We start from the raw sequence: 12119 nt of genomic DNA, 5'->3' as shown, positions 1-12119 counted from the left end.
CTGTGCTAATGGTTTGCTTAACTGTTTTGGGATGATGGCATTGACAAGCTGACACGAGGCTGAAAGGAGAAACCTGCCAAGTCTTATCCTGCCCCTGGCACCCACAGAAGGCTTTGTGCAATGCACCAATTCCCCACGCACCTTGCTTCAAACACAGGATGCAATCCACTGACCTAGTGGTAGCCAGAAAGCCAAATGGGCCCTTCCTATCCTCAGGCAACCCTGGTGGCTAGGTTTCAGATGGGTGGTAAATTTGCTGCTTGCATAGTTTTCCTATAATGACTTGCAAAGAGTACAAAATCCTCCTCCTTAATACAAGGAGGAAAAACTAGAAACATGGCATTGCTTTTTCCTTGATGGGCCCACAGAATGGACCAGGTTCTGGATGGGAAAATTCGCAAGCTTTTCTATCCAACTTTCCAGCATTGGTGCAACTGCAATGCATCCCTGAGGTAAGGGAACAAATGTTCCCTTACCTTAAGGAGGCTTCCATGGCTGCATCCCCAACACAGGAAGTAGTGCATACCCAAAGGCACAGCAGCACCAGCATTGGAAAATTGTATAGGATTGGGCCTTCAGTCTTTTCAGAAGCAGCAAGCACAGCTCTAAAGTCCACTTACACAGTGTAATCATATAAATTTTATTTATTTCCTGCCTTTCTCCCACACTCAAGGTGATAGTCAATTTCTATGCATAAGTAGCCCACACTGTTTTTAGTGGGGCTTATTCCCATGCGCAGAGGATGCCAGCTGTGCAGTGCAGTCCTATGAATTTTTACTTCCACTCTTCCACAAAAAGTTCCACTCTTTTTGAGAGGCTTACTCCTAGGTAAGTGTGGGCAATTAGCAACGTTACAGCGCAATCCTAACAATGACGTGCTGTAAGACATGTTTGCACCTCCTCTAGAGCAAGCCATGCTAGCATACAGAGGTGCTCAGGCGCAGGCTGCATTTAGCCTCGGCAGGAGGAGGGCGTTCCGGGGTGGGGAGAGGGCAGGCAGAGGGCGGTCCCAGGGTCGGGTGGGCAGGTGGGAAGCTGTTATGCTGGATCCCAATCATTGCAGGATAGGACTGTGCCCTTAATGTATTAATTTTAGTTAAGTTCCCAATCCTATTCAACTTTTTAGCGCCAATGCAGCTGCAATGCAGCCCCAAGGAAACAAATGTTTTTTATCTTGAGGAAGCTTCTGTGACTACCCTCCACATGGGATTGGGCCCTAAATCTGCATATATTTGCATGTGAATAAAAACAATAGGCTTTGATGAACAAAGTCTACTTCCTGTTTTGTTTGCACTCTAAGCAGTAGTGTTCACTGCAGGTGGTTTTGTGTATCATCATCCCTAATTATATAAGACATACAATATTTCTTTTTTTCTTCTTTTTTTTGCAATTCCTCTTGCATTAGAAGCAGAAGCTATGTAAAACCTGGGACTAACCGCAATCAGAAAAAAAGCAAGTTATGGGCAACACCTCTGTTCTACTGAGGCCACTGAATTTTTTAGCATACCTTGACCTACTTCCGCTGCAAACTTCGTCTGCCAAAGGCCCTTTGTTATATTCCTCTAAGAAGCCAAACCACACACTTCTGTACAGCTGTAGCAACAAATCACCAATTCCTCTTGATGCTTTGACATGCTCACCACAGAATGGTTGGGAATATACTCCATTTCTGTGCTTTGTAGATTCCCATCTGTGACTCTATGAATATTTGATGCCAGTGGCCGCTCTACATACCCACATTACTGATAACTTTTGCCCAGGAGCGAGAGTGCAATTATCAGCCATCAGGGTAAGTTAAAAAGAGCTCATTCATTAGGAACATCACAGAAGCAAATACATGTATACATATTTTTATAGTAACCGTTTTACAGGTGCATAATTAACAAGGTTTGTCAATTGTTCAGTTGTTTTTAAAACAATACATAACGTAGCTCAGTTGCCTGAGTGCATCAATTGCATAAATATGGCTACCACTTTACTATCCCCTACTTTCTCCTCCTCCCTCTCTCCCCTTGTTTGGCATGTTTGAGTCTTCTGAATGTTTATTATCAGCTCTTGTCCTGCACCATCTAGAACATATGCCAACGCATTTATGCAAGTGTGAAAATGAGCTTTTGGAAACATTGCCTGCCTAGAGGCTGTTCAGAGAGAGGCACAAAACTTATGAATAAAAGGTGGCAAATCATTAGTTAGAAATATACAATCGTTTTCGAAGTAGGTCCTCATTTTACATTAACTAAAAGTAGGTCCTCATTTTACTGCATTATGAGTTAGACTATGACTACACTCACTGTGAAGAGCCTTTAATTATTATTTTGTCCATCCAAGCCCTATTCCTCTACTGCTGGTGTAGCAATGCAAGAGAGACCAGCCAGGAGGAAAAGCCAATGGAACATCTTGGCCTGGGTCACCAGACTCTGTTTCCTTTGGGCAATTAACATCTGTCCACCTGAATGGCCATTTCCAGGACTGGGGATAAACAACAGGTCCAATGCAGCCTCCCAGCAGATAGTAGAAGTAGCCCTGGGCAGACCAGGATCAAGAGAGATTTCTTGCCTTCTAGCCTCTGCTTCTCTGTTGCTGCTATGGTAGCATAAGGGGAGACAAAGGAGAAAGTGATGGAACACTTTGGCCTGGGCCAGTTGACTCTGCTCTCTTTGGACACCTGTCCACCTGAGCAACCATTTTCAGAACTGAAGAGAAAATACCAAGCTTGACAGGGGAATAGTTTACTGCAGGTGAGGGTGACTCCAGAAGGGAATTACTGCTTTGGGTGTTGCAGTACAGAAAGCACTCTCATAAATAAGGGGGAAGATTGGAAACAGCCAATTGCTCCTCTGGTGAGCGGAAGAAGTTACTGAGCTTTCTTCATTTGGAAAATCTTGATGGGACACTGGATGATCTGGCTATAACAATACCGCAGCTTTGCTTGCTTTTAAGTCTTTGAACACTTGCTGCTGAAATTAGAATACAAGGTTTAAAACCTGAGCACAGCTCATGAGTGGAATCAGGGAAGCTATAAAAGACAAGAAGACTTCCTTTAGAAAAGGCAAGTCTTGCCCAAATGAGAAGAACAAAAAGGAACACAAACTCTGGCAACTGACATGTAACTGAAATGTTACAGAAATGTAAACTGACAATAAGAGATGCAAAAAAAGAAGACAAGCATGGGCTTAAAATAGCAAAGCAAAAAATAAAAGCGTCTTCTAATATATCAAGCACAGGAAACCTGCCAGGGGAATAGCTGGACCTTCAAATAACAAGGGGATAAAAGGGATGCTTAAAGAGGAAACGAGGATTGCAGCGAAGCTGAGCAAATTATTTGCATCTGTCTTCACTGTAGAACTGGGGTGTCCAAACATTTTGCAGGAGGGCCACATCATTTCTCTGACACTACGTCAGGTGCAGGGGGAAAAAAGAATTCATTTACATTTAAAATTTGAATAAATTTACATAAATGAATTTATTAGAGATGGGACTTATATGAATGAATGATCTTGCAGTAGCTCAAGGCCTATAAAAGGCCTTGCACAAAGCAAGGCCAGCCTTTCCTTCTCTGCCACTGCTGCATCACAGATGTGAAACAGCAAGTAGTGGAGGGAGCCCTTGTCCCACAGCTCAGGTAAGAGGTCGAACAGTCATCCTCATGCTGAGAGCAGTTGCATCGGGACAGCATGGGCTCCAGCAAGTCTCTGGAGGGCCAGAGGATTATTGGAGACTGGGGGCTCCCCAAGGGCCTGATTGGAAGCCCCCAAGGGCTGCAAGTGGCCCCTGGGCCAGGGTTTGGGCAACCCTGCTGTAGAAGATGGAGAGCAGATACCGATGCCTATACCAACCTTCGCAGGGATGGAGTTGTATGCACTGAGTCAAATATAAGTGACAAGGGACAAATCTAGAGCATTTTGGCAAATTAAGCATTAGCAAATCACTAGCTCCAGATGACATCAAGAATTCTTAAGGAACTCAGATATGCAGTTGCTGATCTTCTCACAAAATATATGCAACTCGTCCTTTAAATCAGCTTCATGCCAGAGAACTGGAAGATAGCCAATATCACACCAATATTTAAAGAATGATCTGGGGAGGCGGTGGCAATTCTCAGTCCTTATGAGTTTCAATCCATACAGGGGATCGGTGCACAGAAAACATGGGGATGGGGGTGAGCTGAGGCATAGCCCCCAGCTCAGTCTTACCTTGGGCATACTCCTGATATACACTGCTCTGTTTCTGCAAGGAGGAAGAATGCAAGTCATATTTGTAACAAGTTCAGTTTTGCCCAATGTTAAAAAGGTAACTAGCCCTTAAAACAGGAGGAGCTTGAAGGAGGAGGAGTTTGAAGGAGAGAGAAAACATATGGACCAATGTTTGCTCCCTGGGTACTCTCTAAGAAACAAGAGATACTGTTCTCAGGCAGCAGATGATGAGTGGTGGATTACAAAGCTGAACTAAACCTGAAGTCATTAAACCAGCCTAGATGTACAGCAAAACCTTGAATAATGTGGGGGATAAGTTCCCTGAAAGTGCTGCATGAAATAGTGCTATTTGGAGACATTGTAGTTCTAATAGGCCGGAAATGGGTGCTGGCTGACCCAAATGTACTGCTCCTGTTGGTTAGAATGGCTGTAAATCACACTGGGACAAAGACCAGTATGATGAATCAGTATTAAGGGCAGCAGGGTTTGAAAGGTACGTCTGTATAGTAAAACTATCCAAACGAAAGGCCTAGCGTTGAAAAGTCATGGTATAAAGAAAAAGTAGGCTTCATTAATGATTTTTCAGTCTTCAATAAAGAGATAAGAGCCATAGAAAGAAACAGACAAATGTGCTAAACATTAAACACAGGATTCCCTAGGACAGGGAATTCACTAGGACACAGGATTTGTATTATATTTAATAGAAAATTCTGTCCACATATACTAAAGCTGTTAAAGGGGATCTCCTAGTGGCTAAAAAGAAGATTGGAAAAAAAAGTATTACAAATTCCATAATACAGGCTCTATAATACAACCCCACTTACATCAGCTTAACTGTTTTGAGAGTTGAATATCCTTTTTATTAGGATAACTTTATTATAAAAAGTTTCATCCCCAGTTGTGCATTTTCTTTGATGCCTATGAGCCAAATCCTATCCAACTTTCCAGCACTGGTGCAGTTGGAACAATGGGGCATGCACTGCGTCCTGTGGTAGGTGGGCTATCACAGAGTTCTCCTCCAGGTAAGGGAATGTTTGTTCCCTTTCCTCAGGACTGCATTGCTGCAGCACCGGCACTGGAAAGTTGGATAGGATTGGGCCCTATGTTCACAAAGAAGGTAAAGATCATAATTGGATGTGCACCCCTTTAGTTAGAGAAGTTTTCTTTGCCCAGAAGTGCTGCTTCTTATCCTATATGCATTTATTTATAGCAGTGATTTTCAGCCTTTTAAATCTCTTCCATCAATCCAAACTCCTCCTATACACCACCTGAATACTCTTACAGACTGATGAAGAATTCCGGAGAACTTGAAGGCTGGCTGAACAGGATTTTCCACTAACAGTTTATGAAGCATAATTTCATCAAAGAGATGCCTCAGAGGGGGGAAAAAGCACAAACCACACTTTCATGACGGTTGACCACAGACAGTGCCATGGATTGATTAAGACTGCAGGGATGTAATCTTGTCTGTTTTATGTCACACAGTTTAGGCTGTAGGTTTTTTGTTCCTGAGGAAACTAAACAGGCTCTCAAGGCATAAATTTTAAACATTCATAAACCACAGAGTAAGTAACATGATTATTTTCCAGCAAAGCATTCTGGGAAACTGCAGAGTGGCCACTGACACACATCAGTACAAAGAGTTTATTTATTTATTTAAAAATTGTATATACTGCCCTTCAGTACAAATACTTGCTGGATGCTCATGCATTTTAAGAGTCATACAAATGAAAAGGTGGATGAAGACAGCAATCAAACAGTTCAGGGGAGCAAAACAGAAAGGAGTTACTGGGCCTGGGAAAATAATTAGATCTTCCAAGTTCCACACTTGGCGTCTGACATGGATTGTTGAGGCTCTGAGTTGTAACACTGCTTCAGGTGAAGGTTGTTTGAAATGGGAAGAGTGAGCAGCTGCCTGAGACACTGGCTCCTGGGCCAGGTTGTTTGGAAGCCTCAACAGGAACATTCGTGTCAGGGGCTCAGGACAGAGGACACGGGCTGTCACTTTTTGTTCTTGTGAAGCCTGGAAGGTCTACCTTTGTGTGACACCCCTGGCCTGAACTATCTCCCCAGGAGGATGCCCCACTAGGGCGATGGGACATCCGCCTGCAGGGAGAGGCGAGCAGGACCTTCAAGAAGTCCCAGCGCTCAGGCTCCTGCATGGCCACTTTCCCAACTGCTCATTACATAGCCCAATCCCACGTGTGTCTGCTCAGAAGTAAGCCCCATTCCAGTCAATGGTGCTTACTCCCAGGGAAGCATGATAGGAGTGCAGCCTCAAAGCCCAACCCCATGCATGTCTACTCAGTAGTAAGTAAATTGTAGTCAATGGCGCTTACTCCCAGGAAAGGGTGCACAGGATCGCAGCCTCATCCCCTCCCCCCCGTTTTGCAGCAGGGCCAACAGTTTCCTCCCTCGGGCCTTGCCAAAGCGCCAGCCCAGGCAACAGCCCCAAGGCGACATAGATGCGCATGCGCGTCACTGCCTGGCCAGCCTCGTCCACCCAAGAGGGAGAAGGAGCGCGGTGCCGTTTCGTGATTGGCTGCGGGCCTGCCGGTCCTGCCTTCTAGTTGGTCATCGTGTCCAAATCTCGCGCCACCCCTGCTTGTCGATACGGCGCCTCATTGGCTGATTGCAGCCTCCCTCAGCGTGGCTCATTTTGGTACGGATTGTCGCATAGCAACAGTCCGGTTTTTGATTGGAGGAAATCTTAACCTTTCACTCTCGGGAGCGTCTTTCTGACGGGAAGGAGGACCAGCGAGATGCACAGAGGTAGAGCGCGCGTTTCCCTTTTTAATCTAATACATAACGCCAGTTCCGGGTCAAAGGTCGCGCGAGGCACACAAACCAGGCCGCGAGGGGCGCGACTCCGCGGCGCCGCTTGATGTCCTTTCAGCGCGGCCAGCCAATCAGCGCTCACCGTCCCGCCCCTCATTCAAAATCGGCGGCGAGCGCGGCCAATGGAGACGAGGCTGTGGCGTGATTGACAAGGCCACCAGCCAGTGGCGCGGAGCCTAGGCCTGGCGTGGGTGGGCGTGTGCAGCGGCAGAGTCGGCTGGTAATGGCGGAACGAGGAGGAGGAGGTGGTGGCGCTGGAAGCGGCGGCGCTGGGGCCGGCGGAGGCGAAGGGGACGCTGGGGCGGCGGAGCGATACAATAATGAGATCAGGTAGGGCGACGTTCGGTTAGCGCGCGCGCGCTGGAGTGGCGGGAGCACTAGGCCTTTGTGAGTGCGCGAGCGAGCGCGCGCGCAGAAGGCGGCTCCCTCCCCGCTTTTACCTCAGCGAGCCCCTCCCCCTTCGCTGAGGTCAGCCTCGAAGCGGAAGCCGCACTTCTCGTCCCCTCAAGCTTCATGCCGGCTCGGGTGAGAGTCCCCGTCACAACCCCCCCTCTCCACACCCCGGCACGTGACGTCACGAGCCTCCCTCAGTGGCCTCCAACGGACACTTGTGGGGGGTGGGGGGGCTGGTGGGCGGCGCCTGGGGGCTTCAATTACCCCCCCTCCCGGCTGGGAGCTCAGTTGAAGCGCGTGCCGGTGAAAACGTGGTCGCGCTGCCTGTACGCGGTGACGTGTGGGGGAGGAGAGCAAGCTTTGGCCCTCACAGCCCGCCTTGGCCTCCCTCACCCGGAGCCCTGACTGGGGGGGGGGAGAGGAGCAGGTGACTGGCTGGCTCGCTGAGAAGCGCTCAGGCTCTGTAGGCAGGCGGGGGCTCCACTGCCTCAGTGCTTGTCCACCTGTTCGAAGCAGCAGTGGAAGTTAGGGCTGGTGACGTCACCACCAGTTGCTTCTGGGGTGGGAGGCCACGTGACAAGCACCACTCAGGGTGGGCAGGAGCCTGGACAGGCCTGCTCTGGATCTCTGACTGCCAAGCCTCCTACCGCTTTGCTGCCTCACATGGCAGGGGTCCCACGAGTACCACAGACACCACCTCCAGTGGTACCCCATGGTGCCTGCAGCACTGGTTGAGAAACACTGCTGTGAAACATCTGAGGTTGCGGCACTATCTGGCACCTTGGAGAACTGTGGCCAGCTGCTGCTGATAGTACTGGGCCAAACAGTTAGGGAGCAGTTCCATGTGTTCATATGAATGTAATTAGGCATGCGTATGCACACACATGCAGGGCTACAAGTTACAAAGGGGGGTAGCTTCTTTAACCTTTCCGTAGTGAGAGCTGCACTTGTCAGAATTCCCTCTTCTATACAGTCGTTAAGTCATTTCTGCCCAACACAACAGGGACCAAATGTGCCCCCCTGTGGGCTGGGCAAAAATGGGTTTTAAGGTAAAAGCACTCTGTCCCCGCTTGTATCAGCTAACCCTACACATAAAGCTTCTCAAGAGTTGTGGAGTTTAAAATAATGCTTTCCAAGTCTAGAAAAGCATTGATGGCATTGACTCTCCTTTTCTCTTTCCTTTCAAACACATCAAAATTGTATTCACTTAATGCTAAGCATTGATTTGCATGTTACACCTTTCCTACAAAATCAAGCACCTCTGCATAGGAACCAGTATGAAACTTACATGTCATACTGTGTTATGCAACATTTCTGGGGCCCTCTATTTTGCTTAGTGCACTAGAACAGCAGCAGAAATTGCATTTTCCTATGAATGCAGAGCTAAATACATGTGCATGATTGCCGTGACAATCTACATGCAGGGTTCATGCTGGAAATGGAATGAATTGTGTCCCTGAGAAAAGCAAAATAATTTGTCAAAATAGTTATCCTTGTGTTTATACCTGTTGGAATGCTCTTTAGTGTATGCCAAATTACCAAAGCCCAAATGTGGTGTTTTTATTTCGATTTGTTATACTAACCAGTGTTATTGCCATGTGGCTCAGGATACACTGTACACAATCACGTGACTGTATTTATAGTCTCTTCCAAGTAGTTTCTAATAATCAAACAGGTGGTGAAAAGCAGCACAACCCTTAGAACTCCTGGAAACTTAACTGCTAGTGTTCATGGTGACAGGCTGTCTGCGCTTATTCAAGTGTAATGTTCAGTATTTTAGGTTAAAAAAAATACATGTCTCTTTGAAGTATTCCATTGTGCCTAGGAAATATTGCCAACCTGTGTAGATGGGGTGGGTTTGCTACTTAGATCCACAGTGGTGACAGCAGCTACGGTTTAGCAGTCTGAAATAAAAGTCCTTTTTTGATGCTTGCCTCTTCCCTTGTTGTTTCTTCATACCTGGGGAAAAGGTGGATTGATGACAATACAGTCTTGTCTCCGCACTGTAATCATGGGAGGTGGGAAAGAAGGCTTATACCACACCAAAACACTGGATATTCTAACAGGGTGCAGATCTTATTCCACAGTGTGAAGAAGTTTTTCCATATACCTATGAAAGCTGTCCATTCTTTTGAATCTGTCTGTCTGTTGATTGTTCCAAAGGTCATTTAGAGCCCAATCCTGTCCAGCTTTTCAGCACCAGTACAGCTGCAGTGCAGCCCTGAGACAAGGGAACAAGCATTCCCTTACATGGAGGAGGCCTCTGTGACTGCCTCCCCACCACAGGATGTAGCACACGCTCCGTTAGCACAGCTGTACCAGCACTAGAAAATTGGATAGAGTTGGGCCTTCAGTCAACTCATAGTGAAATAAAAGGAATTAGGTTATTTTGCTTGTTGGCTTGGGGTTCATCACTTGTTGCATCTTTAGGCAACTTTTTCTATTTATTTTAGTATTTAGCAATTGCAATTGTATATACATTTTGGAACAGACCAAGCAAACAGTTTTTATAATGTTTGTATCTCTGAGCATGCCACTCTGCAAAGGGTTCATTGAGAAAATACATGTGACAACGTGAGAATGTTTTTCATGTGAACTTTCTAGTAGTGCCCAACAGGGATCTGTTTGTGGATCTGTCATAGAGAAGTTAAAATGCCTATGAAAACGTATCTAAATGTAAGCGCTTTAAAGCACTGGAAAAAATTAAGGTGTTAGTGCAAAATGTCACACTAATATCAGCCCTGAATCTCTTTTATGGTTGTCTGAACTATGACAGCAACAGTATCAGACCTGTAGACAGTGTTTTTCAGGACTAGTAGAAAAACCTTCTTAGTGAAAGTGTTCAGGTTAGAGAACACTGTTTGTAAGATGATTTGTACTTGAAATAGATATCTGAGTGAAAATGTACGTATATTGTTTCAGCTATGTGTGCATTATGAGTTTTAAAGGAAAAACAGTGTGAGCAATTTCCAGGAAAAAATTCAGTCCTAATCTTGTATTTTGAAAGCATAACCTGAAACGTGTAGCTTTGCAAACACTTTATAACTAATGCAATATACATACATTATTTATTCAGATATCTTTATCAAGAATGCAGTAATCCAGTGGTGGCTCTTAACCACCTCACTGGAGCTGACTTGGACATTTATAGGATTACATTACAGTTTCTATATAATAGAATTCTTAAACGCCTTGATGCTGTACAAATTCCTAAATTAGGTGTTTGAATAATGAGTGTTGAATTATGTGTCTGTTGTCGTTCACCACCTTATAACCTTTGTTTTTTTCAATTTTGAGTCATCATGCCAACATTGGTATTGCACTGGCACTAAATGGTGGGCAAAATTGTTTTCCTGAGAGCATCAGAAGAGCGTTTGTTGGTTACAAAGGTGAACGTTTTTTCTATATATACATTTACTAAACTACCTCTATAGAGGGTTGGGTGGCACAGTGGGCTTAGCATACTCAATTTGTGCTTTTAGGTCACAACTGAGATGTTATCGATGGTTTCGTTCAAGAGCATGATGGACACCCATTCACATTATGAAACCATTGGGTGTCTTTGATACATTATCAGAAAAATTGGTTTGAAAAGGGCTGGATGCATATTGGAGAGATATGGGTGTTGCATCTCTTATCTGAGGTGCTTTGTAGGTAGGCCTGTGGGAGGGAAGCTTGCGCAGTACCTTTCTATTCTAAGTAGTCCCAACTTAGATACTGTTTTTAACACATTTAAATTACGAGGACAGAGACTCCTCAAAAGATTGGAGCCCCAGTATTGTTCATGAGATCTTGTGTCTCATTGTTCACTTATAATACCAACAAGGTGATCAGCAGGCTTGAAGGCAAAGCATTTTGTTTCTTTTTGGTTTTGCTCACAGAATGGCTCAGCAGCAAGCATTGAGATTTCGTGGTCCAGCTCCTCCACCAAACACTGTCATGAGAGGCCCACCACCTCTTATGCGCCCACCTCCACCTTTTGGTATGATGCGAGGTCCACCTCCACCACCTCGGCCTCCATTTGGACGTCCTCCTTTTGATCCAAATATGCCTCCAATGCCACCTCCGGGAGGAATTCCTCCACCTATGGGACCTCCACATCTGCAGGTAAAATGTTCACGGAATGATATACAGGTTGATTTTGTAAAATGAATTGTAAACTGTTGCCTTGCAAGTCGAGATGTTTGTTTCCAATGAGTAAGATAGAATTACAGCATAAGTCTTACTGAACACAATGGGTTTACTTCTGAGTAAAATAAATAACAGAGTTGAAATAACAGTTTTCAAATGATTCTGTTTGTAGGATATGAAATATATAATCATCAGTAATGATGAAAATGTCTTCTATCCAAAGGTTTACAACAGCTTTCATTATTAGATCTTTTTTTTCCTGTAATCTTTTCATTTTTTCATGAACTGCCTTATTTTTCTTTTTTGTTTACTTGGTCTCCAAAGTTTGTTTCCCTGTATAGCACAGTTGTTTCATTCTTGGAAAAGCACATGGATTTTTTTTGTCTCTAGGCCAGTGGTTCCTCAATTTTATTGCTCTGAGACCCACCTTTTAAAATGAGTGTATCGGGACCCACCTAGCTTTATGATACTGAAAAAGATCTAGAAAGATATTTTACTTTGATATTTTGATGATTCATCTTCATTGGCGATCTTCCCAATGTGACCCACACTCGCTCCATGTTT

The 12119-nt window shown here is 45.1% G+C and overlaps 1 protein-coding gene across 5 annotated transcripts in view; it reads left to right on the top strand.

Annotated features, from left to right (window-relative positions):
• The first annotated feature begins 7254 nt into the window (after positions 1-7254).
• TCERG1 (transcription elongation regulator 1) overlaps positions 7255-12119 on the top strand; it is a 61399-nt gene continuing 56534 nt past the window's right edge. For 2 of the 5 annotated variants that reach the window (XM_066613716.1, XM_066613715.1), the window contains exons 1-2: positions 7255-7361; positions 11306-11531. In XM_066613716.1, the coding sequence (XP_066469813.1) occupies positions 7255-7361; positions 11306-11531 (333 nt within the window). Of the gene's footprint in view, positions 7362-7394; positions 7557-10721; positions 10814-11305; positions 11532-12119 lie in introns of those variants that run through there. The other 3 variants (XM_066613717.1, XM_066613718.1, XM_066613719.1) reach the window with 3 other exon arrangements.

The sequence above is a fragment of the Tiliqua scincoides genome, chromosome 2 (genome assembly GCF_035046505.1).
Source record: "Tiliqua scincoides isolate rTilSci1 chromosome 2, rTilSci1.hap2, whole genome shotgun sequence".
Classification (NCBI taxonomy): domain Eukaryota; kingdom Metazoa; phylum Chordata; class Lepidosauria; order Squamata; family Scincidae; genus Tiliqua; species Tiliqua scincoides.
The sequence above is the reverse complement of the archived record's forward strand: the minus strand, read 5'-3'. Positions and strand labels throughout refer to the sequence as shown.